This window comes from Telopea speciosissima, chromosome 5 (assembly GCF_018873765.1).
Source record: "Telopea speciosissima isolate NSW1024214 ecotype Mountain lineage chromosome 5, Tspe_v1, whole genome shotgun sequence".
Lineage (NCBI taxonomy): Eukaryota > Viridiplantae > Streptophyta > Magnoliopsida > Proteales > Proteaceae > Telopea > Telopea speciosissima.
This window is the reverse complement of record NC_057920.1, coordinates 57,994,989-58,019,039: the sequence shown is the minus strand read 5'-3', so window position 1 is coordinate 58,019,039 and position 24,051 is coordinate 57,994,989. Positions and strand designations below refer to the sequence as shown.

At 39.7% G+C, this 24,051-nt stretch overlaps 1 protein-coding gene and 1 long non-coding RNA gene across 2 annotated transcripts in view; both read right to left on the bottom strand.

Moving 5' to 3' along the window:
- Positions 1 to 24,051, bottom strand: part of LOC122662582 (poly(ADP-ribose) glycohydrolase 1-like) — a 46,931-nt gene that overhangs the window by 5,343 nt on the left and 17,537 nt on the right. Inside the window, exons 7-11 of the mRNA XM_043858248.1 lie at positions 9,987 to 10,130; positions 8,284 to 8,422; positions 7,899 to 8,102; positions 6,478 to 6,540; positions 4,781 to 5,034 (exon numbers count right to left, since the gene is read on the bottom strand). Coding sequence (XP_043714183.1) covers positions 4,879 to 5,034; positions 6,478 to 6,540; positions 7,899 to 8,102; positions 8,284 to 8,422; positions 9,987 to 10,130 — 706 coding nt within the window. The 3' untranslated portion in view covers positions 4,781 to 4,878. The remainder of the gene's footprint in view (positions 1 to 4,780; positions 5,035 to 6,477; positions 6,541 to 7,898; positions 8,103 to 8,283; positions 8,423 to 9,986; positions 10,131 to 24,051) is intronic.
- On the bottom strand, positions 11,238 to 12,643 carry LOC122662583. The gene is made up of 2 exons (XR_006333056.1): positions 12,528 to 12,643; positions 11,238 to 11,281 (listed from the first exon to the last, which is right to left on the bottom strand). It is a non-coding gene; the product is annotated as an uncharacterized LOC122662583 (long non-coding RNA).

The window sequence follows — 24,051 nt, the reverse complement described above, 5'->3', positions numbered from 1 at the left end:
GGACACCTACTTCAACCTTGAAACTTGCGTCAAGGTACATTGGAACAACCCTTATGCCTTGAAATCTACTTTTAGTTATTTATTTTCTATAATTTTTATTTTCTTAGAAGTTAAGTATGTAATCTCAACCCTTAAAAATCAACAACTGAGATATCGTAGGAGCTTTTATGGTTTTCTTTATCTGACTATAAAAGGCCTATCTATGTTGCTTATAAGACATCCATTTTGAATGAAATTCTTCAGTGTTGCTTCAAGCACTCTTGCGAACCAAGTTGAGTTCCTCCACCTGAAACCAAGTTGAGTTTTAATCTTTAATCTAAAAGAATTGAAGAACCTACAGTGACCTTGAAGTCTTGTCTCCATCAACCTTGAACAATTGATAAGCCTACCTCCACCAAAGGACCTAGAGGATGACTTTCTTGGAGTTATTCTTATCCTCATTTATACTATATCTTTACCTATTATTTTCTGGTATTTTTCCATTTCCCTCTCATCCATTTCAACCCAAAATCGATTTCATAACATCCATCTTTTTATTTTTATATTGCACACCATGTTTGGGAACTCATTCTTCTCAGATTCAGATCTGTGCAGTGATGATGCAAGCCCAAGCCCATCAAGTCCACGAGACCCAGAGCCTAGTTAAGTCCATAACTACCGGACCAAAAAAGAACTAGTCCAAGATCAACAAAAGCCTTGCTCCTGGAGAATCTCTACAATGCCTCTTGAACTTCTTAGTACTTGATGATGTGGCATCCACTTTCAAATTGTATTTGGTTAAGTTCTTCTCTTGAAGATAACATCAAGGCTTCTCAAAACAATAATCAAGGTTCTTTGGAACAAGTATCAACACCTTGAAATAAGAACCAAGACATTGTACTTATTGTTTGAAGCAACCAACAAGAAAATGGAGAAGAAGCTCTGGAGTTCTCCTAAGTCAAGATGTAATCTCAACCCTTAAAGCTCAATGTAATTCAACGGCTGAGATGTCATAGGAACTTTTATGTTTTCTTTTCCTTTGCATATAAAATGTCTACTTATATTATTTGTAATAAGAACTAGAATTTTTATGAATGAAAATTGCTTTAAGCATTTTGTTAGAACCATGATAAGTTCTCTCCTTTGAACTAAGATTGAATTCAACCTTAAAAAACCTAGAAGTGTTTTTACTTCAACCTTGAAGAGTTGAAGCTTTCTCTATCCTCGGCATCCTAGAAGAGTTGTCCACACAACCTTGAAGAATTGTGCTAATTCCCCCTTCTTACTATCGATTTTTGTTGCCATACTTATTGGCCTTTTCTTACACATTGAGAGTGTGTAATTTACCTCTCCCAGTCTCACGCATCCGTCAACTGCATTACTACTACTGGTAACCTTTGATCTTAATCTCTTTGTCTTGAGATTTCTTATATTCTTATATTTCTGATTTTGTTTCCTTGTAGAGTTTCGTCAATGTTTAGATGTGGTCTTATCATCAATTGGGAAATCAAAGAAAGTAAAGTTATTATTGTAATAGGTTATGGGTGGTACTGTGGTTTATAATAGTTCGAATCATAAAACAATGAGTTATGGGTGTACTGTGGCTAGTTTAGCATTACTTATGCCTTAAAACCTATAAGCACAATTTTACTAGAGACCGTGTGGATCGATGGTTAATGTACTCTAGTTTCAGTTATGAAGTTAACTTAGTCAACCTCAATTTTTTGATTATGTTTCTTATAGAGATGTTAGTTGAAAAATGTATTATTTGCATCCTTGATGTTCTCTATCATTTAAAGCTTGGCTTTCAAATTGCATTTTTCATATTAAACCTCTGCTGAATTTCAAGTTTGCCTACATCATTGATGTTCCTCATCTTAACACTTAGAAGTCCAGATTGCACTCTCATTTTAAGTGCTTGCTGAATTTTTCATATTGGAATTCAATTAGTATACTTGTGACTTCTTTTGCTGAATTTTTTTTGTTGGAATTTAATTAATACACTTGTGACTCCTCTTGTTGAATTTTCATATCAGAATTCAATTAGTACATTTGTGACTTCTCTTGCTGAACTTTTCATGTTGGAATTCAATTATTATACTTGTGACTTCTCTTGTTGAACTTTTCACTCAATTAGTGTACTTGGTATCTTTTCTTGTTGAACTTTTCATATTGGAATTCGATTGGTGCATTGGTGTCTCCACTTGCTGAATTTTTCATATTGGAATTCAATTAATGAACTAGTGTTTTCTTCTCAAGCTTGGCACCGTTGGATGTTGCATCTTCCACGTGTCGAGCTCTCAGACCCGAACTGCAAGGCATCGCAAGATTAAGGCACTGCAGAGGATCTTTTCCCATACGAAATCCAACCAATACCATTAAACTCATCACCCGGTGGAAAAGAGACTCAAAACATCATCAAGAAATTCATCCTACCCCACTGGCCCACCTCAACATCAAAACTAACCAAAACCACCACTCTCCTTCTATCTCAATATACCATCAACCGCCCACCCAATCATCATTACTGACAATAGTTTCGACTTAATTTAAGAAATATGTGGGTGAGCTGCAATCTTCATTATAACCACAAATTCATATGGATTTTGGCTATGCAGGATAACCTCAAGAAGCAGAAGCCAGAGGCATCAAGCGAGGAGTCATTGTTTCAATTTCAATGGGACAATAACGAATAGAAGTTTGGACAGATACTCTACAACTTGTCAATTGGCTACAGAACCCGGACAATAATCCCTGGCCATAGGAACTTTACTCCATCTCACTTGACATCCAGGAACTTTTTAAGTCTTTTGATATGGTTTGTATTAATAAAGTAGATAGCCATTGTGTTTCTATTGCTCACCAACTTGCTGGGTTAGCTAGAACAACCTCTGTACAAGAAAATGTTCTATCTAGCATCCAAAGTCCAAACTTTGTATTACTCCTCCTTTTAAAATATCCATTTTATGTTCCAAAAATAGATAAATAAATAAATCTGCACAAGAAGGACAGACTCCGGAAGTAGTTAAACAAGACTTGAGATCAGACAGACTTTGAGACTTAGAGAACAAGAACCTCAACAGAAACCCTTATACCCAGGCCAAAAAGGAAAAAAGAGAAACCCTAACAAACACCCTGAAATTTCGAACAAGAAAAAAAAAGACGCAAACACCAAAACATAGCAAGAAAGAAAAGTGAAAAGACACTACCGAAACCCTAATCAAAGCATCCAAACAGAAAGAGAAAAGGAAGAATCAAAACATAGCTCAAAGACGAGAAGAAACACGAGAAGAAAACGATGCACAAAATGCAAACAGATAACAACAATAACAGAGAGAACCAGGAACAAAAGAAAACAAAAGACAACAAGAAAGAGAAGAAGATGAAGGTAGAACAAAGTATGGCCACAACCACACGAAGTCTTCACCAGAGAGGAACGTCAAGCACAAGCATAGTTCTCGCTGGCCAGGGGAATGTCCCTCTCGGGAGGGGAATTCTTCAGCAGAGATAAACCCTAGACCAAGGAAACAAGAAACTCAAAGGTAAAGACGAGCCTTAAGGAGCAAGGGTCTGTCAAACATTTCTTTTCTTCAGAAAAGATAAGAGACTAGCTAACAAAGTTGACAACATGCCTGAAGCCTTTGACAACATCAAACAGTAGTTGTAAATAACGAATGAGGAGAGAAAGGGGTCATAACTACTTCCACCGAAATCATACTAAATGCCTTATTTTTACTTCTTTCTATTCGAAAGATAAAAACAGGTGACACAAAATTACATTTTCACAATTTCTCACTAGATTTCTACCCAAAAAAAAATAAAAATTCTCACTTGATACAAGGAAAATAATAAAGAGGAAGGCTTGCTTGCTGAACCAGATCCAGGTTGTCTTGTAATCTTTAACTGGCAGCTTAGCTTGCATTCAGAAAAGACTCCATCTGTTGGTCAAGTCACCCTTCCTGTAAACTTTAAACTGAAAAGCACCTCACCATGCAGCAACATGAGGCCCCTTTTCTTGAGAAATTTATTATTAAGAAAGACACCAAAATTTTACCAGCAAGTGTTCAGAAAAGAAAGCACAGTAAGTTATGGGCCACGTGGCTGACAGGAACAACACGATGAAAGAAACATATAAATTACCAATCAGATTCAAGGTTTCAAGTACCAGAATCAGGTAGTGGCCATAGCAATCTGGATCGGCCACAATGATTCAACACATGTCGATGCCCCCAATCTTTTCCTCCAAAATTGAAATATAGAAAAAGGGAAAAAGAACTTTGTACCGGAGTGTGGCCTACGCCAGCACTCTCATGAGTCTATCTCTCTCCTCCCAATCTGAAAAGACACCTCTGCCCCCTTGTTTTGAGGAGACAGATAAATACATGGGAATGCTGGCATAGGCCACACTCCCGGACAGAAAACTACTTCCCATATAAAAAAGATCAGCTGATTCCATCCTGGGATAAAAGAAACATATTGGGATTTGTGTTGTCCAATCCATCCTGTGAAAATCCTTGACTAGAGGAAGTTTACAAGATAAATTTTCCTGATTGTTCACATCATCCACTGACCTTGTTTTTCAAGCGCTTAGCTTCTGCTAGCTGCGGGCGGCAAGGCCATAAAGTCAGTTCAGTTGCAAGCCTAAGCCAAGAAGGTACGAACAAAGTGACGTGCCCCCTTACTCTAATTCTAATAGGGGCGGCTTTCTTTTGGTAGTAATTGCAAACATCTCTCCTCTTCTCTTAGCGTGCACAGTTTGCTTGCATGCCGCCTTAGGCAGATCTCTCTTTCTTAGTTTCACATTGAAATTATAGTATGCATCAGCTAGCAAAGGGATCTAGATGACCCACCAACCACCTTCCCTGGAAAATGCTTATTTATTCTGTCAATAACCGAAGATTATACTGATTTACAATTTTCAGTAGACAAGAATGGAAGGAGCCAAGTAAAGAAACCAGTATCAGTTTCACCCTTCAATCTCTTGGACGAGTATTCTGATAACATATTCCATAGATCTCCCACCGTCCATTCATGTGACACTATCCATTGCGTAACCTGCCAAGGGTCATTAGATATTTAAGCGACACAGGCTTGCTACAAATAGAAATGAATTGGCAACCTGAAACGTAGTCAGACCCCACTTCAGGTCACCCAGATAACATAAAAGAATCCAAATTGAGTGATCAAGTGTGATCCCGAACAATGATCCAGAATTTGGTCAGGATGGCTGATGCGGGAGCATGATCACTGCCATTGGAAGTGGATTGATCTTTTATTTGTGCCTTTGACTTGGACCTTATAACTTGGATGCATTGTAATGATGAAGGGTTAGATACAGAGGACAGTTTTAAATTTATTTTGAACCTCTAGTGGGGCACATTAGCTATCAATTAGGAAGTTATTTTATTTAAAAATATTAGTGTGAGATCTGGTGGGACATTTTTATAATTAGTTTTGTCTTGTTAAGAAATTAATATCTAGAATAGTTCTATTACTAGTTTCTAAGTTAGTTTAATTATTTTAGGAAATTAGTTATGAGAAGGATTCTGTTTTATTTTCTTTCGAGTCTAAATAACCTTGTAAACAAATCTATTGATGGAGGAATATGAATAAATATTTTGATTTGAAGAGTTGGTCTAGTCAACGCCTCTCTCTCTCTCTCTCTCTCTCCCCCATGCAGATCGATCTCTTTCTGTCTCTACCTATCAATCTGGTATCTCTCTTCTCTCTCTCCTCCCTACGGTTGTCTTTTCCTTCTCTTTGGACAGCACATCTTTTTTCTCTCTCCTACTTTCTTTCCCTCCCCATTGATCCTCCCCTTCTCCCCATCTTTTCTCTCCCTTTTTTCCCATCGCAGGCTGCTGGATACATAACCTTTAAACCTGGGCTTGCATTGCAGCCAATCAGATTCTTGATTCCTAATCTGGAATCATGGTTGTCTGGCTGCATAATGGAAGCATAATACACCAAAGTTCTCTCTGTCACTATTACGTGAAACACCTAGAATAATCCATTCCATCAAATGAATGAATGAGCTGAGAAAATCTGGGTAAGATAAGTGCAATACTTGATCAGCAGAACTAACTGATTTATGAATTATGATGTCAAAACTCAGGGCATCTTGAAGGGGTATTAGAAGGGCTGCAGTATGCTCTAGAGGGTTACATTCTTCAATGATCTATGAAAAACTGTAATTGGCGAATGCCAGAAAGCATTTGATTAACAAGATTTGACCAGGTTCAGAATATGTTAAGGGCGTATGGGGTGGGTTTGGTGATGCACAGGAAGTGAATATTGAGTGGCTTGACATATGCCTAGTGGCTGAAATTTAGGGGGTCAAAATTTGCTCCTTAGGGGGAGCAGATTTGTTTTGTAATTGTTTTCTACATGCTGTAAAGGGCTGGGTCTTCTGATCTACTAGTAGATCTGATTTAGTAATAAATTTCTGTCTGCCAATACTCATAAAAAAAAAAAGATTCAACCAGAGGAGGGAAGTACCTGTTCTAGATTCCGCAAGGCCTTTTCTCCAAAAGTACAATACAAAATGAAAGGTCTGAATGCCTGGAAGAGTACATTCCAATATTAAGAGTAAGATCCACAAACAGAATTGAGACAAATTTAGAAAAGAAAAAAAATTCATGATAGAGTTCTTAACAGATAGTCAAATCCTTCTTAAACACAGCCCTTTGGAAGCTGTATATAGTCATCTACTGCAAGGATGGTCCAACAGGGTCCCACTTATAACAAATGCTTGCCCAATGCAGTGAATTGAGTGACACTAACAATCAAATGTAAACCAGTCTGCTAATCAAATTGGGGAAAAGAATGGTAAAAGATGGACTGGACATTTTACTGTGCAACATGTACATCATGGTAGGGTGGCTGTTTCAGCCCAGTCGAAATGCCTTTGGGATCAGGGCCTAGGCTAGACATATGTCCAGCTAGTATGGAAGGGCATTTTTTTTTGTAATAATGATATCTTATAAGAATGAATGTTATTTATAAAAAACAAAGCGTACATGCATACACATACACTATTATACATTCTAGTTCAATCAAAGTGAGCAATAACCCTTGTCTTTGTTAAAGCAGGTAGTGACTTAAGTTTCTATTCAGGGTGTGACATGCCAAAATAGTCCTTGCTTAGTTTTGTAACTAGCTTTTTTTTGGATAGATATTGAAATATTTATTTAAAAATAAAAGATAGAGTGCAAAACAAAGAGAGCTACAACATCACAACATAGAGTACAACAAAAGTAGGGAGGCCAAGGCCAATAATTTAGGGGGGGGGGGGGGAACTAGTTGCTCCATGTTACTGCGGTCTATATCCAGCTATTGTATCTCACTAAATTTTCTGTTGGTCTTTATTAAAAGAAAAATCTGCTGGTCCAATAGGTCACCAGCCTCTAACTAGGGCCAGCTCCAGGAGGGTGTCCAGACCAAAATGTTTGATGTTCTATTCTCAACCTCACCAGACCAGCAAGCCTGGCTGGGTTGGATCCAAACCGTGCTCAAAGTTTTTTACATGCAATTATCAACCTGGCCTGGCGCATCAACTCAAATTGACACCCTACATCATGGTTGGTGTCTTGGTGAACCATCATAATAGTCCATCTGCAGCTTCCTCTGATGCACATTTTATACTCAAACTGGGTTCAAACTCACGAGGCCATCACACTACATTTTGCAGGCAAAACATGGTTCACGCAGACTGCATGCGTAACACCATGAGAAGCCTTATTTATTCTATTTTTTTGAGAAAGACCAGATGACAGTAACTCCCAAGGGAGTGCAACCATTAGCTTGGTGCCATTAAACCCTTCTGTTTACTGTCCCCGCGGCTTTAGCACCATTCTTTATTAGCTCACGTTTTATATTCAATATCTTCACAATATGGATGAGAGTGGAGCAAAAAATACCTGTGAAGCAGCAAGCCACTGAATTGTAGTCTTAAGTTCAGGGTCTCCTCCAAAAGCACCACAGCCCCAATTCCCTGTTACAATCCCAATATCATTTTGCGAGTCTTTAGCCTGTCTACTCTGCCCAATATGAGATTTATTAATCAATTCAGCTGCAGATGCTCCATCATCTAATCCCTCAGTAGAGGAGGGAGGTTTGTCCATCTAGAAAAGTACAACATGGAGAAGAAAACCCATTAAGATTTACAAAAGGATGCATAGTCCATGTAATAGCTGCACATCATGCTAGATCATCAAGCAAATCCAGAAAAAGTTTTCAGGACAGATAAATCTAGCATGTAAATATTAATTTGAAAGAGACACGCATAAGAGGTCGCTCAATCACCTTGCCACTCTCAGCCCTGTTACTGATTTCAACATCCTGACCAACCTTATACCTACAGGATGCTTCTGGTCGAAATATTTCCTGGTTCAGATGCTGCTTTGATTGGTCGAAAAATCCACAGAATGCCTTATTAATCTCCCTGATATAACCAACAGTTGTGATGATGCTAGTTAATGGGAGAAGAATAGCTACAAGTTACTCAAAAGGAAATAAGAATTATAAATTAGTACATAAATGTGTTAGTTCACCAATCCAGAGGTCCTCTTTAACTGGGACAGCCCATAAAACGTATATCAAATAAATGATCTTAAAACACAATGAGTTTGTAAGCGCGCGCATACAAAGGTTTGAGATTTTGGTTTCGACCTTGGTTTTGACCCTGGTCGAAACCAAAATGTTTCGAGTTTTGACTGAAATTTGACCGAAATTCTGCACGTTTCAGCTGGCCATTTGGTGGTCAAATGGTCATATTTTAACCTGGAACTTTAGGGAAAGCCTAATCAAGCATTTCTAATCATATTGGAACCTTTAGATTGTGAAGAAAACACACCAAAATGGCAGTTTGGTTTTGTACCCTAGGTTAGTATTGTACGCTGTACCCTGCTGTATACTTTTTCAAATACAACCTATTTTACACATAATTTAGTACGAGAACACACAAAATTCAATGAATACAATATGCATTCGGAATGAAGAAAAACCATTTAATATTACACAATGTTAAAGTGTTATAAGTATTATAAGTAGTCAAGTATATGTGTACAACCAAGGTTAAAACACCCCTGTGAAACAGTTCCTTCAACTATATGTCAGCAACTTTATGTCAATACCACATAGAGTTTTAGAAAGGCTCGAAACCTTTGGGGAAAAAGAGTTGACCTCTAAGTTTGAATCTTACACAAATCTAGCTCAAATGTGGCAAATTGTCATTGTAGATGCATTGTAGTAATCTCCAACACTTCGTTCCACCCAGAAATGTAGGTAATATGACCAAAAATACCAAATCTAAGATTTTTTTTCAAGTTTTTCCCCTCTAAACCAAGTCGAAACTGAAATTTTAATTGAAAGAGTACTTTTATATGTATTGTTTGTACCAAAACCGAGTCAAAACCAAAATGTAGGTCTAATCCTTGCATTCCTACCATGGAACAAGAACTCGCCGAGATCTCAGTAATATCTCCTTTTTTTTGAAACACCGAGATGAGATCATAGGCGAAATAGGAGCATTGCATTGTCTCGCCGAGAACTCGGTGGGAAACCTTGGTATACAGACACTTAATGATCACAACTTTCACACCATCTCCTGGCTCTTGGGTTTGGAATGGAATCAGATCAATCCTACCAGAACTTTCTAATCTTATGTTGGAAAGTTGGCTATAGTCACTCCATAAACATCTGGAATTCCACCATGGATCCCCTCCCTCGATGGTTATTGAATTCCAATTTCCATTCCACCCAACCCTTCTTTCATCACAGTTAAAGATGTATCTCTTTGTCCGGTTGGTGGATCATGCTTGAAATTGCCACTCTTACTAGAATAATAAGTCAACATGGTATTCTGGAAGTACTCTCAGCACTGATCCACTACCAAATGCAGCAGGAAGCTAGTAGTCCATCCAAATAGTATCTTTTCTTCCTCTCTTTTATTTGATATACAAAATGAAGTTCCAAATATTATCTTCAAGGTCAAAATCTTAACGTACCGGAGGAGGCATGCAGGTTTATATTGTCTAAATTTTGGGTTGAATAATGCATCTATTGCAACAATCCTTGTTTTCTGCCTGCCCATGAAATCTACTGGTTTTCCACCCACATAGTCGCCCACAAAACGGAAAGAAGAGGCATACCTGTACCACATAAAATATGATTGCAAGGAAAGCAATTACAAAATGAATAACCCAGCAAGATATTGTACATTTTTATCAAAGAAGCAAAGATTTACAATAGAACAAGTTAGCAACTGCAGCAATATGATGTTCATTTAGTACAGTAATCCTGCAAACATTGTAGTTGGTGAAAAGATATATCAGGATAATCACCCTGTAACTCAGAATCTGAAATACAATCCCCTTTAGTGCAGTGAATTTCCATTTTTAGCTAGATCCTATGAAGTAGATATGTAAGGATTGCTATAAAGTCCAGAAAAGGAGTTCTACTGTGCAAGACTGAATTTATAGATGCCTGTGGGAATTCTTTGGCTGAAAATTGAAGGTGTGAATGTGTGATGCTTTCTCCATCAGTAAGACTTGGACAACATATGGACAGTTAAGGCTTTGAAAAATTGCTCTTGGTTTTGGAGGAAAATTCTTAAACTTGGATCCAAAGCAGAGGCCTGGGTGGAACATATTATTGGCAAAGGGCAGGCAACCAACCTTTGGTTAGAACCTTGGCACCCAGATGGGGTCCTCTTGAACTGATATGGAGATCGTATCCGTTATGATTCAGACTCTGGCAGGGATGCACTGGTGCACTCAATACTCAGTGATGGAAAATCGGACCCAGGCCCCCAGCCTCCATGGTGCTCCTCGATATTTGGTCTCAGCTATCCAGTTTACAGAGACTTGGTCCTAGTGATCCAAACAAGATGCATTAGAAACCTGCTTTGTTAGGGAAATTTTCGGCTAAATCAGCTTGGGATGCTATTAGACATAAGAGCACCAGAGTGGCATGGGCGAGGGCTGTTTGGTTTCATGGTAATATCCTGAGACACTCCTTTACTACTTGGCATTGTTTGATTGATGCTTTGCCCACAGTAGACCAATTGAAAAAGAGGAATATTATCAAATCCCCCTTTTGTCTCTTTCGTTGGGCCGGGTTAGAAACTTGGAATCTTATGTTTTTCCAGTGCCCATTTACAGCTTCCATATGAAAGGAAATTAGGGCCCTTTGTTCCAATAGCAGAAGGCACATCACAACTGCCATGAATGAAGCTGAATGGGTTGCACAAGTTTGGAGGGGACTCTATTGGTGCAATAGCTAAGATGACTTTTGGTGCTACCTAATGTAGTCCTAGATAGGTAGGAGACCTACTAGGAGCCAGATAACCAGGACCTGCTGAATGGCTAACTCGATGGGGCAAAATTGATGTAAATTAGGGCAATTCTAGGGTTAGGTTTATGATAATGGGTTAAATCTTATATGGTTTTAATAGGCAGGTCTAGGAGAAGTTAATAGTGTAGGTTTGAACAAGGTTTGAATTAAAATTAAAATTTCAGAAATTAAGGTTAGGGTTTCGGGTTTTGGAAAATAGGAAAACAACCAAAACTAGGTTTTAAGAAGGGATTTTGGGGCAGGGCTTAGGGTCGAGTATTAGGAAGGATGAGAGGGAGATTCGGTTGAAGTTTGAAGGGTTTTGGATGGCTAGATTGGTCTAGACTGGTTTTAGGGTTTTGGGGTTTTAATAGGGTTGAGGGGAATTAGGGTTTTTGAAGGGAGAATGGCCCTAGGGTTCAGATCGAGTATTCGAGTGTAAGGGGTGAGGAGAGGGAGCTGTGGTCCAATTTTGGTGGTGTTCTAATGAGGGAATGGTGCTGGACAGATTTTAGAAGAATTAGGGTTTATGGGGATCGATGGGTTTTTAATGGAGGAAAACAATGGGGATCAATTAGGATAGGTGTGGCTTGGTTGGAGGATTAGAAGAAGAAGATTAATTACAAAAACTGTAAATCACTTACTGATTTGCAGATCTGCAGCAACAGCAGCTTGAGAAGAACTAAAAGAAGACCTCCCGATCTACAAGATACAAGGAGTCACTGGAGATCCACCAGCCCTTCACCTTGATGTTACTCACAAGGCAACCTTGATGTTGCTCACAAGGCAAACTCATGTAGAGCTCAACAGCAGCAGCAATGGCAGCAGCAAAACATATATTTTTTTTAAAACTAAACTGTGGGGGAGCCTCCCACGTTTTCAATATTAATAATAGAAGGCCATAGGCCAAATCCTAATCTAAACAAAACACTCCCTCACTAAATCGTGGAGGGGTGGACCTAATTAAAACAACTTAAAATTTTAAAAGGGTTAAAAGACCTATCTACCCCTAATAACTTAAAATAAAAGACACTTAATTAAATCACTTAAATTAGACCAACTTAAATTGAACCAATTGGATGCAACCAATTTGAACTGTTTTAGTTAAAAACATAAAAATAAAACTAAGTATAGAACTAATCTAAGGCTCCTACTATGACCCTATGCCTAGGGTGGTTTCTTCAACTCAAGGAGGCTTGGATCTACATCACCACCATTGCTCACATTTGGCAAAAGAGAAACTCCAGGATTTTCATCAATAAGACCAGAACCAAACCTCGCATAATTATGGATATTCGGTCTGATGTGGTGAACAAGAGTAGTGGATTGGAGATTAAAGGAAAAGAGTTAGGAAGGAATCGATATTTGGTCCAACAGTGGGGTGTGCAGGCCATATGGACTCATCACTAGATCTTTCTTCGGGTTGTGGAGTGGTTCTTTACCCGCATGTGTTTTTACTTTTGTTGCTCGGCTTTGGCTTTTATTCTCATGGGTAGGGCAGTGATGTGTTTACTTTTTGCTTTGGCCCCAAGGGGCTTGTACATTCTTCATCTTTTTTCATTTCCATTCTTGTGAATAAATTTGATATTGCCTATAAAAAATAAAAATAAAAGACTTGGGCAACCGTAGTTTCTTCATAAAGAACGCCTAGATCAATCTCTTCTCCTATTTCCTATTCATATGCTTCTTCTGTTCTTTTTTTCCTGTTAACATTGTATATTGGTGGCTAGTGTCAAAGTGACACAAGTAAGTTTTCCCCAAATCTCAACATGGTATCAGAGATGAGATCCATCATGGGATCAAAGCCCTAATGTCCTAGAGCCTCTCTCTCTCTCGCGCTTTCTCTTTCTTTTGCGATTCTTTTTCCTACCCTCGGTGGTGCTTTTTTCCTGCCAAGGGTTTGTCCCTGGTTGCTTCTCCACGATCTAAACCAGACCTGGTGTTCGGAGATCTGGTGATTGATGTTCATGTGTTAGTTGTTGCTTGCTACATTTGAGGTAGCATGTGTTCGTGATTCTTTCTTAAGATTAGCTCGTGAAATCCTTGAGATCAACAGTCATGGCACATACAAAAGTTTCTACTGGATCAACTGTTTCGGACGGAGGAAGTCATGGAACTCATGGTGACTTCCCTTTGTTCCCTGCTAGCTCCATCAAATTGGATGGGAGCAACTATTTGATGTGTTCCACATCCTGCTTTCTATCCATAGATTCCAGTGGTTTTTCCATGTATCTCACAGGAGAATCTGAGAAGCGTACAACTGCTGGTCTCTCTCTGAAGAAATGGAGTTCTAATAACTCCCTTGTGATCTCTTTCCTGCTGAATTCAATGAACCCTAACATTGCAAGGGATTATCTTTTGATGGACACTGCTGCCAAGATATGGAAGGCAGCCAAGGACACTTACTCCCAGGTAGGGAATGATGCACAAGTTTATGAACTGAGGAAGAAGATTCATGAGATGAAGCAGAAGGAGACATCCCTTTCTCAGTACTATTCCAAGTTGTGAGGTATGTGGCAAGAGCTGGATTTTTATGATGATTTTCAGGATGTCTGTTCTACTGATGCTACAACATTCAAGAAGCGTGAAGACAAGCTAAGGGTATATGATTTCCTAGCTGGTCTAAACGTGGAGTTTGATCAGATTCGGGCACATGTTCTTAATCGTGACCCCTTCCCATCACTAGAACAAGCCTACTCCATGGTTCAATCTGAAGATAGTCGTCGAATTGCCTTGCTTCAGCCTCTAACACAGGAATGATCAGCCTTATATACTGGAACTGGTTCTCCATCTCGTAATGGTTCTACACGGTCAGGTAATCGTTCTACTTTAGAGAAGGAACCTGTGAAGTGTGAGTATTGTGGAAAGGAGCGTCATACCAAAGAATTTTGCTGGAAACTTCATGGGCGACCTAACAGTACTCGTGGACGTGGCCGTGGTTGATCAAATCCGTCCCATGCACATCACACTGAGACTTCTGATGCTATTGCCCATATAGGAGCCTCTTGATCCTAGGATGAGGTATCACTTTTGCATCGTCTAATGACCAAGTTAGAGTTTTCATTGTCTTTTGCCATTGCTGCTTCCAAGCCGGTTACATCTGAGTCTCATTCTACCACTTTAGGTACCTTTTTTGGTGGTCATCCCAGGATAATCAGCTCAGGTGCAACTGACCATATAACTGGTTCTTCAAGTCATTTTTTGTAGTATTCTCCATCTTTAGGTAAAGATAAAGTTCGTGTAGCTGATGGTTCCCTCTCTTCTGTTTCAGGAAAGGGTAACTATTTAGTGTTCTTTCTTGTTACCCTTGTCATCAGTATTACATGTTCCCAATTTTTCTACTAACCTTTTATCCATTAGTAGTATTACTTGGGACTTGATTTGCAAAGTAACTTTCTTCCCTCCACATTGTGTCTTCCAGGACTTGGTGACGAGGCAACGATTGGCAATGGTAAAGTGTGTGGTGGTCTCTACTTGCTTAACAATGATTCACTCTCCATGGTTTCTACTCAGGCTCACATCGACTCTTCTTCTGCATTGTCCGAATTATCCAAGTGGCATCGGTGTTTAGGTCATCCTTCACTGGGAACTTTAGCTAGAACTTTTCCTGCTTTGTTTACAAAATGTAATCCCAACATTTTTTTTTTATGCTTGTGTCTTTGCCAAGCAAACAAGAAATGTTTATTCCAGTTCAGCTAATAGAAGTTTAGTCCCTTTTTCATTAATTCATTATGATATGTGAGGCCCTTCTCATTGTGTTTCTATGACTGGATATCGCTGGTTTGTCACATTTATTGATTGTCATACTTGGCTGACTTGGCTCTATATGATGTGCCATAAGAATGAAGTCTTCCAATGTTTTAGGATGTTTCATTGTTTGATTCAGACTTAATATGATGCAAAGGTCAAGATATTTTGCACTGATAATGGAAGGTAGTATGTGGATAGCGTTTTTCAATCCTACCTTGCTGATCATGGCATCGTTCACCAAACCAGCTATGTTGACACTCCGACCCAAAATGGGGTAGCTGAACGAAAGAATCGGCACTTGCTAGAGGTGGCCTAGTCTCTTATGTTTGAGAGGAATATCCCTGTCTTTTAATGGAATGAAGCTGTACTTACCGCCACTTATCTCATCAACCGGATGCCATATTGAATTTTGCAGTCACGAAGCCCAATTAAGGTCCTGACTAGGTCGTCTTCCTTTGTGGTTCCTCCCAAAGTTTTTGGTTGTGTGTTTTACTCGCAACCACCAACTTCATGGGAAACTAGATCCCCATGTCCTTCGGTGTGTTTTTATTGCCGATGATATCGTTTTGGTGGCTGAGACAAAAGAAGGGATTAACGCTAAGTTCGAGCTTTGGAGATCAGCCTTGGAAACAAGAGGCTTTAAGATTAGTAGAACGAAGACGGAGTATCTGATGTGTAAATTTAGTCACACTATGGTGGATACTGACATGGTGCAAATTGAGGAAAGAGAGATACGGCAAAATCAATATTTTAGACATCTGGGGTCAATCATAAATAAAGGGGAAATAGAAGATATGTGTCACAGAGAATTAAAATGGGATGGATGAAGTGGGGAGGTGCGTCTGGAGTGTTGTGCGACCGACGTATTGCTTTAAAGCTTAAAGGAAAGTTCTATAGGAGTGTTGTAAGACCCGCGTTGATGTATGGGGCAGAATGCTGGGCAGTTAAGAAGTGACATATTGAGAAGCTATGTGTAGCAGAGATGAGGATGTTAAGATGGATTTGAGGAAAAACTAGGAAGGATAAAGTACATAATGAACATATTAGAACTGATTTGGGAGTCATTTGAGGTGGTATGGTCATGTACAATGGAGGCCTATGGACGCCCTAGTAAGGAGGAGTAATATGATTACGATTGAAGGAGCTAAAAGAGCTAGGGGCAGGCATAAAATGACTGTAGGAGAACTAGAGAAGTTGTGAGGAAGGACATGCATAGTCTAGGTCTTATACCAAGTAGAACCTCAGATAGAGCCCATTGGAGGGCAAGAATCCATGTAGTAGACCTCATTTAGCTGAGATTCTCTTAACTTGTTGGCTGTACCTCTTTCCTCTTACTCTCATATTTCATCTTGCATCTTTCTTTCTCTTTTTATTTTCTATCTTTCATGTATCATTTCCCATTTGCCATTTCATTCCACATCCCTCTTTTCCCATATTTTTTTTTAGACCTTAGTTTCTCTACTTTATTTTGTTTGGATCCATGTAGCCGACCCCATTAAGTTGGGATAAGGCTAAGTTTGTTGTATTTTGCTACACAGAAGAGCTAAAGTATTACCATCCACCTTCTCGTTATGTTGGTCACAATGGATGTGGTTTTTCAGGAGACTTAAGCATATTATCCTGAGTCGGCACCTCTTCAGGGGGAGTCTCTAAGAGAAAATGATGAAGATGTGCCTTTGGTGGTTCCTCTTGATGACAGTCCAGTAATTCAAGAGGAGAAATGATTGTTTGAGAAGGGGATGACAGACAATGTGGTACCTATTGGCACTGATGCTATAGTTCAAAGGGATCCAAATTGCCGAAATCAGCCAGAGTTGAAGTTTCTCCTATTACTGCCATTGCACCTAGACAAGTTGACACCACTACCACCACTATGCCTTGCCAATCGTCTACCCCTAATCCAGGATCCCACACTCTATCAGGTAATTCCTCACCTCTTAGTAATAGTGATCCTTCTTTTGATATACCTATTGCTATTCGTAAGGCAACTAGAATTTGTATTCAACATCCTATTTCACATGTGGTGTCATACAACTCCTTATCCCCTTCCTATAGGGCTTTTGTGTCTTCCTTGTCCTCTGTTTCTATTCCTCAGAACTGGCAAGAGGCCTTTGCAGATCCTCGATGGAAAGATGCTATGAATGAAGAAATGAGGGCATTTAGAAAGAATGACATGTGGGATTTGGTTTCTCTTCCACCACATAAAAAAAACTATGGGGTGCAAGTGGGTATTTACTGTCAAGCAGAAGGCTAATGGAACTACGGATAGGTACAAAGCCAGATTGGTAGCCCAGGGATTTACTCAAACTTACGGCATTGATTACCAAGAGACGTTTGCTCCGGTGGCCAAAATAAATACCATCAAAGTGATCATCTCATCTGCAGTTGACTTAGGATGAGAGCTCCAATTAGATGTCAAGAATGTATTCCTCTATGGTGCGCTTGAGGAGGAAGTTTATATGGATATCCCTCCTAGGTTTTTTGTCAAGGAGACTCGAGGGAAACTGGGAAAGTGTTCAAGATGAAACGTACACTATACGGGCTAAAACAATCACCAAAGGGCAGGTTTGGTTGGTTTCACAAGGCTATGATTTTAGAGGGATATAAGCAAAGTAATGCTGATCACAGTTTGTTTATCAAGCATGTTGGTGGTCATATTACTATATGTTGACGACATTGTTGCCACTGGGAATGATCCTATTGAAATAGCTAATTCGATGTCTACCTGGGCAAAGAGTTTGAGATCAAGGACCTGGGCAAGTTGCGGTATTTCTTTGGTATTGAAGTGGCTCGATCTACTAGAGGTATATTTCTTTCTCAACAGAAGTATACTCTAGATCTCCTTTCAGAGACAGGCATGTTAGGGTGCAAGCCAGCTGACACCCCTCTTGAGGCTAATGCTCATCTTAAGAGTAAAGATGGTGAATCTTTTGATAAAGGTAGATATCAGGGGTTGGTTGGACGACTTATTTATCTGTCCCACACTCACCTAGACTTAGCATAGGCTGTTAGCTTGGTGAGTCGATATATACATGATCTCTACTCTTCTCACATGGAGGCAGTATACCGTATTTTGCGATATTTGAAGTCTGCACCAAGGAAAGGCATCATTTTTTCGCCCCATGATCACATGTGTGTGGAGGCATTCACAGATGCCGACAGGGCTGGCTCACCAGATGATCGATGCTCCACGCTCCACATCAGGCTACTGTACCTTTGTTGGTGGCAATCTTGTCACTTGGCGTTGCGAGAAACAAGCTGTAGTTGCACGGTCTAGCGCCGAAGCTGAATTTAGAGCCATGGCACATGACATTTGTGAGTTATCATGGCATCAGGTCTTCTCCATGACTTGGGAGTTCAAGTCCAGGTGCCAATGTCGCAGCGTTGTGCATAGCTATCACGGCAGCATGGAGGTCCAAGGCGGTGGAGGCCTGTCTAAGCGCTTAGGCTGTAAAGGCGGTCTAGTGTTAGTTTTCCCCCTCCCCCCCCCCCCCCCCAACACTCAATATATGATGGCATGTGCATCATAGTATCATACCTTATATCATTAAAAATTAACTGTAAGCCACCTCAAGTCATCCAAATGAAAAATCATACATGATACATCAAATTTCAGAATAATCAAACATCAAAAATTAATTAAGAAACTAAAAGACATAGCACAAATGACTAATCAACATTCTCTTATTTAGTAATCAGTTAATCACTAATCAATAATTACTAAGTCCTAGATAAAAAAAACTAACTATTATCATCATTTCATAAAAGACATAGTTGCATAGCATACTGTAGAAAACCTAGGACCTGTAACCAGTAACTTTAGAGAGGAGAAAAGAGAGAAGAGAAGACGGAAGAAGACTCTTGAGAAAACATAAGCTTGGATAAATCGAATTCCATCCCAAGCCTTCTATTTATAATTTTTTTTTTTTTTTTGGTAAAGTTCTATTTATAATATTCAAAAGCTTGAAAGACAAGTAAACAAAACAGATAAAATACCCAAAATACCCTTATCGGGTTACATATCTCAACACTCCCCCTCAAGGTGGAGTATACATATATCAAAAGAAAGCTCCAGCTTGGACCAATAAGAATAGAAAAAAATAAATGCTACACCAATCTTGAATAGTAGTCGTAGACTCCAGTAAGCACAGAGAGAACTCCAATCAACCACCATAACACACACACACCAAACATTCCAACACTCCCCCTCAAGTTGGCGCATAGAAAGCACACATGCCCAACTTAAACGAAATAGGACGAAGCAGCTTTCCAAATTGTCGCAGCAGTGTCTGGCAGTAAGTACCCGCTTGTAATTTAGGACTTGGATTTGACACATGGACGAATGGATGATGCTCCCAAATAATCCTGGACAGTTAAATCTTCAAGAACCGGAGATAATTGATCTTCCAAACTCGGACAGACTTGATCAACAAACCGGGACAGATTTGTTCTGCAAAGCCTAAGAAGAATCGTTCTTCAAAATAGAGAGAAGCACCAATCTTAATAAAGACAGAAAAAAAGCAGACACAATCTTCCAAAAAAAGCAGCTTTCATCGATCTTCAATAGCTGTCCAGTGATGAATCTCAGATCTTCAAAGTAACATATAATCTTGAAAGAGAAAAACATATAGGGTAGTAAACATCGGAAAAACCTGAATCAAACCAACAGTAAATCCTCAAATAGATTTTCAATACTTCAAGCTCCCCCTCATGGCAAATACAACCCAATAACCAAAGATACCCAATGGCAATGGTGGAGAAAAACTGGTCTTCAATGTTTTGCACAAATGTTCTTCAAGTTCTGCAAGTTTGCAATGGAATTGTACACAATCTCCCCCTCACGTGTAGTAATACACGGGAACAAATAATGAAGATGATGTAAGGGATAATAGCAAAAATGTAATTTTCCAGAATTTTCCAAAGGTGCTATGGGTAATTAAAAAAGAATGAATGGTAAAATTATAATTTACCATAAATTTCCAAAGGTGTTATGGGTAAATACAAAAGGTATGGAATATGAAGGGAATTAGAATTATTGCAAGGGGAATGGCAGAATTGTAATTAAATTGAAATCCAATTATAAACCCAACTAGGCAAAAGGGTAAACTGGGAAGGTATGATAAAATATGGACAAGGGATGGATTAGAGGAGTAGGGAGGGGTATTAATGGAAACTCATAATAAAGCAAACAAAGATGAAGAGAAATTGTGGGAAGAAGCTCTTCTTCAACCTCACGATGGGAGAAGAACTCAGTCGAGCGGTAACCCATGTCAACCCTAAGGGAAAGAACTCCTTCAAAACAAATCTTATTTGGACTGAAATTTCGGGGATGAGTTCGTAACTCAGGACCCTTGTACCAACACCAACTAAAAGGTTGACTCTCCAATATGAACAACGAGTAAACAGTTCTGAAAACAGACCTGGCAGTAGAAGCAAGGTCAGATTTGATTGCAGTCAAGTGGGTCTCACCAGGAAGATGTGAGTGAAGGTGAATCTCATAGGGATTAAATCTCCCTTGACTAGCGATTGATATTCCAGAAATAGGGGCTGAACAAAACGGTATTGAAGGAAATCAACTCTCTCTTTCTCTAACCAGATGTAGCGCAAGAACAGAGCATCGGAGTAATGGATGGAGTTGACGAGGACAGCAAGGAGAACGAGACCTTCATGCAACGAGAGAAAAAACCAGCAACACGGCCGAAGAAACCAATTCCGAGAACCAGCCACACGAGGAAATCGAGAACAAGGGATCGATTCAAATAGTGGTTCTGTAGCCTCCGCTAGAAAACGAGAGTCAAATAAAGTAAACCAGCAAGCATGGTGGGGTGGCAGGTCTTCTTCTCAGACTCAACAAAAACCCTTTAGCAAATCAATTCAACATCAGCAAAATCAGGAAGCAAATCAGAGACAGAAAGACCACGAAACTGCAATCGGTAACCAATATGGAGAACAAAGAGAGTCCAGCGGACCACGACTCTCAAACAGAGGCAGCAGGCGATCGAGGAGAGCCCTCAAATCTTGCAACAGTTCCTTCGATCAGCAATAGTTTACGAAACAAGACACCAGTAGCAGTTGTCTTCGTCAATCGAATGTAGCAAATCAGCAATTTAGTATATGAAACCCTAGTTCTTCTTCTTTGATGAACTAGGGTTTCTTTCTAAAAACAAGAAACCCAAAACAACTCTCAAAACGGCAATCTTGGAGAGAATCAGTCACTGGTAGCCTAGCTTTGATACCATGTAGAAAACCTAGGACCTGTAACCAGTAACTTTAGAGAGGAGAAAAGAGAGAAGAGAAGATGTAAGAAGACTCTTGAGAGAACACAAGCTTGGATGAACTGAATTCCATCCCAAGCCTTCTATTTATAATATTCAAAAGCTTGAAAGACAAGTAAACAAAACAGATAAAATACCCAAAAAATCCTTATCGGGTTACATATCTCAACACTTTAACCTGGATGCTACCAAGAATATGGAAAAATTGAAGAGATGTCAACTGTCAAGGTTTTTAACCATTTGTCAAAGTTTTTAACCATTTGACAAGGTATTTGTCTGTAAGGTCAGGCCAATGCCCATACTTCCACCCTGGGTCTTTTTTTTTTTTTTTTTTGGATGAATAATAATCATATTACGAAGAAAGGAGGAATACACAGGCCCTAGGGCAAACAAACCAAAGCCAAGAGCTAACTAGGCTGCAAAATGGAGAGAGGAAGACCCTAGGATACAACAATGAGCCTGTTCCTTGGGGAATCCATTACATTTGAGAGAGGAAGAGAGCGGATTTTAGAGGAAACATCGAAGTCTCCAAATCTTGTCGAAAGAGCGAGAGTTGGAGGTCCATCTTCTAAGGTTGCGCTACATCCAAATATGGGAGACGATGGCACAAAAGGCAAGCTTGCTCACAGAATCACAGGCTGAATGCCCTCCAAATGTCATATCTATCCAAACCCATTCCCGATGAAGCGGGAGGGGGCTTCTTCTACCTAGCTAGCAAGAACGCATGACTCTTTTCCAAATGGAGGAAGCAAAGGGGCACAAGAAGAACAAGTGATCAGTGTCTTCTTGCCCATTCCAGCAGAGGCAATAGCGGGGAGAAACCGGAATGTGTTGGTGAATGAGGAAGACCTGGGTTGGGAGGTAGTTGGCGAGAGCACACCAAGAGGTGAAGCTGTGACGCGGGATATGCCCTTTGAACCAGACGACTTTGTGCCAAGGACAGTGGATCCCTCTGGGCCTAACCAAATTCCAAGCAGAGTGTGAGCTGAAACTGCTGGAGGGAGAAGGGAGCCAAAGAATGGTGTCCCCTCTGCCACGATAACCAGGAGGGATGGGGGGTGGGGAGGGAGCTACAAAGATCCGCAAGGGGAGGGGGGGAAATGGGGGGAGAGACCAGGAGCCACTGGGGATGATGGAGGCGACCAAGTAGGACCTGCCTAGTGGGCCAGCCCAGATGAGTAGATATCACCCTGGGTCATTTGATTTGGCCTTCCTCTTTGGGTCTTTGAATGGATCATACCCCGCAGTACTACGTTATCAGGCCCACTACTAGCAACATTATTATGAGTGCCATTGCCGTCCATTGTGTAATGAATCAATATTCAATACTTTGCAAGCTTGCAATGTGCCAAGGGATAAAAGTAACTACAAAAAAAGGAAAAGAAAAAACAGAGAAGCAGAGAAGGGTAAGAAAAAAAAAAGAGAACATGATTCTGATTCATCCTTGCAAAGAAAAAAAAAAGAGATTATGATTCTGATTCATCCTTGCAAAGAAAAATATAAAAAAAGAAGAAGAAGCAGCATCAGCATCCATTGGTCTATCATCAATCCATCATCACATCATGTCATTGCAAAGAAAAAAAAATAGAGAAGCAGGGAAGCTACAGCAGTATTTAATATTCTAATATCTATTTTAGTGATTCACCATTACAAAGAAAACATCAAAACAGACAGCAGCAGCAGGTGCAGGTGTTAGTACTACAGAAAAGAAGAAGAAGAAGAAGAAGCAGTAACCAATAAAAAAAAAACAGAGAAGAAGAAGCAGCAGTTAAACAAAGCAAAAAAAAAAAAAACAGAGAAGAAACAGCAGCAGTAGGCGTTACAGACTACAGAGAAGAAGAAGAGCAGTTTAACCAAGCATTCAAGCAAAAAAAAAAAAATTAGGGAAGCAGCAGCAGGCATTAGTACGTTACAGAGAAGAAGAAGCAGAGCAGCTATCAAGCAAAAAAAAAAAGGAAAACAGAGTAGAAGAAGAAGACTACTAGGGAGTACGGACTACTGACTAAGTGACTAGTATACTTACCTAGCCAGAGATGGAAAGATAGGAGGAAGCTTCGCGGCCTTTGCCTGAGTCTAGTTGCCAGAATAACAGTGCCGGAAAAGAGTAACCTTTCGCCTTCGTTTGAGCAGACTCCGCAGAAAGAAAAAAATGGTCCAGGTCGACTGGTCGATGGTTTTTTACTTATTTTTACTTTTGAGAAGTTTTAGCCTTCTAGGGATTTTAGTTTTACAAGGTTATTCATATAACCATGATCCCATGTAGCAGCATACACGAAATACAACTATACATTAACAAATAAAAAGTAAAGAAACAGAACAAAGGAAGAATGCATGCAAAAAAAAAAACCGCACTCAAGAGAGGCAGCCGACTTGACCACATGGCGTACCAAGGCGTCACTTTAACCGCCTTGGCGATGCCTAGTTGGTCAGGGCAGCCGCCTTTCGTGAGTCCCATTAAGCATGCCATCGCTTATCACTTGGTTTTCCGCTAGGACGCCTAGGCGATGCCTTGACAACTATGGCACTGTGATAGTAAGTCAGCTATTAGTATTGCTCATAATCCAGTTCAGCATGATTGTACAAAACATGTGGAGATTGATCGACACTTCATCAAGGAGAAGCTGGAGTAGGGTCTTATTTGTATCCCTTTTGTTAAATCTGGTGATCAGTTAGCAAATGTCTTTACAAAAGGTCTTAGTAGTAAAGTTTTTCA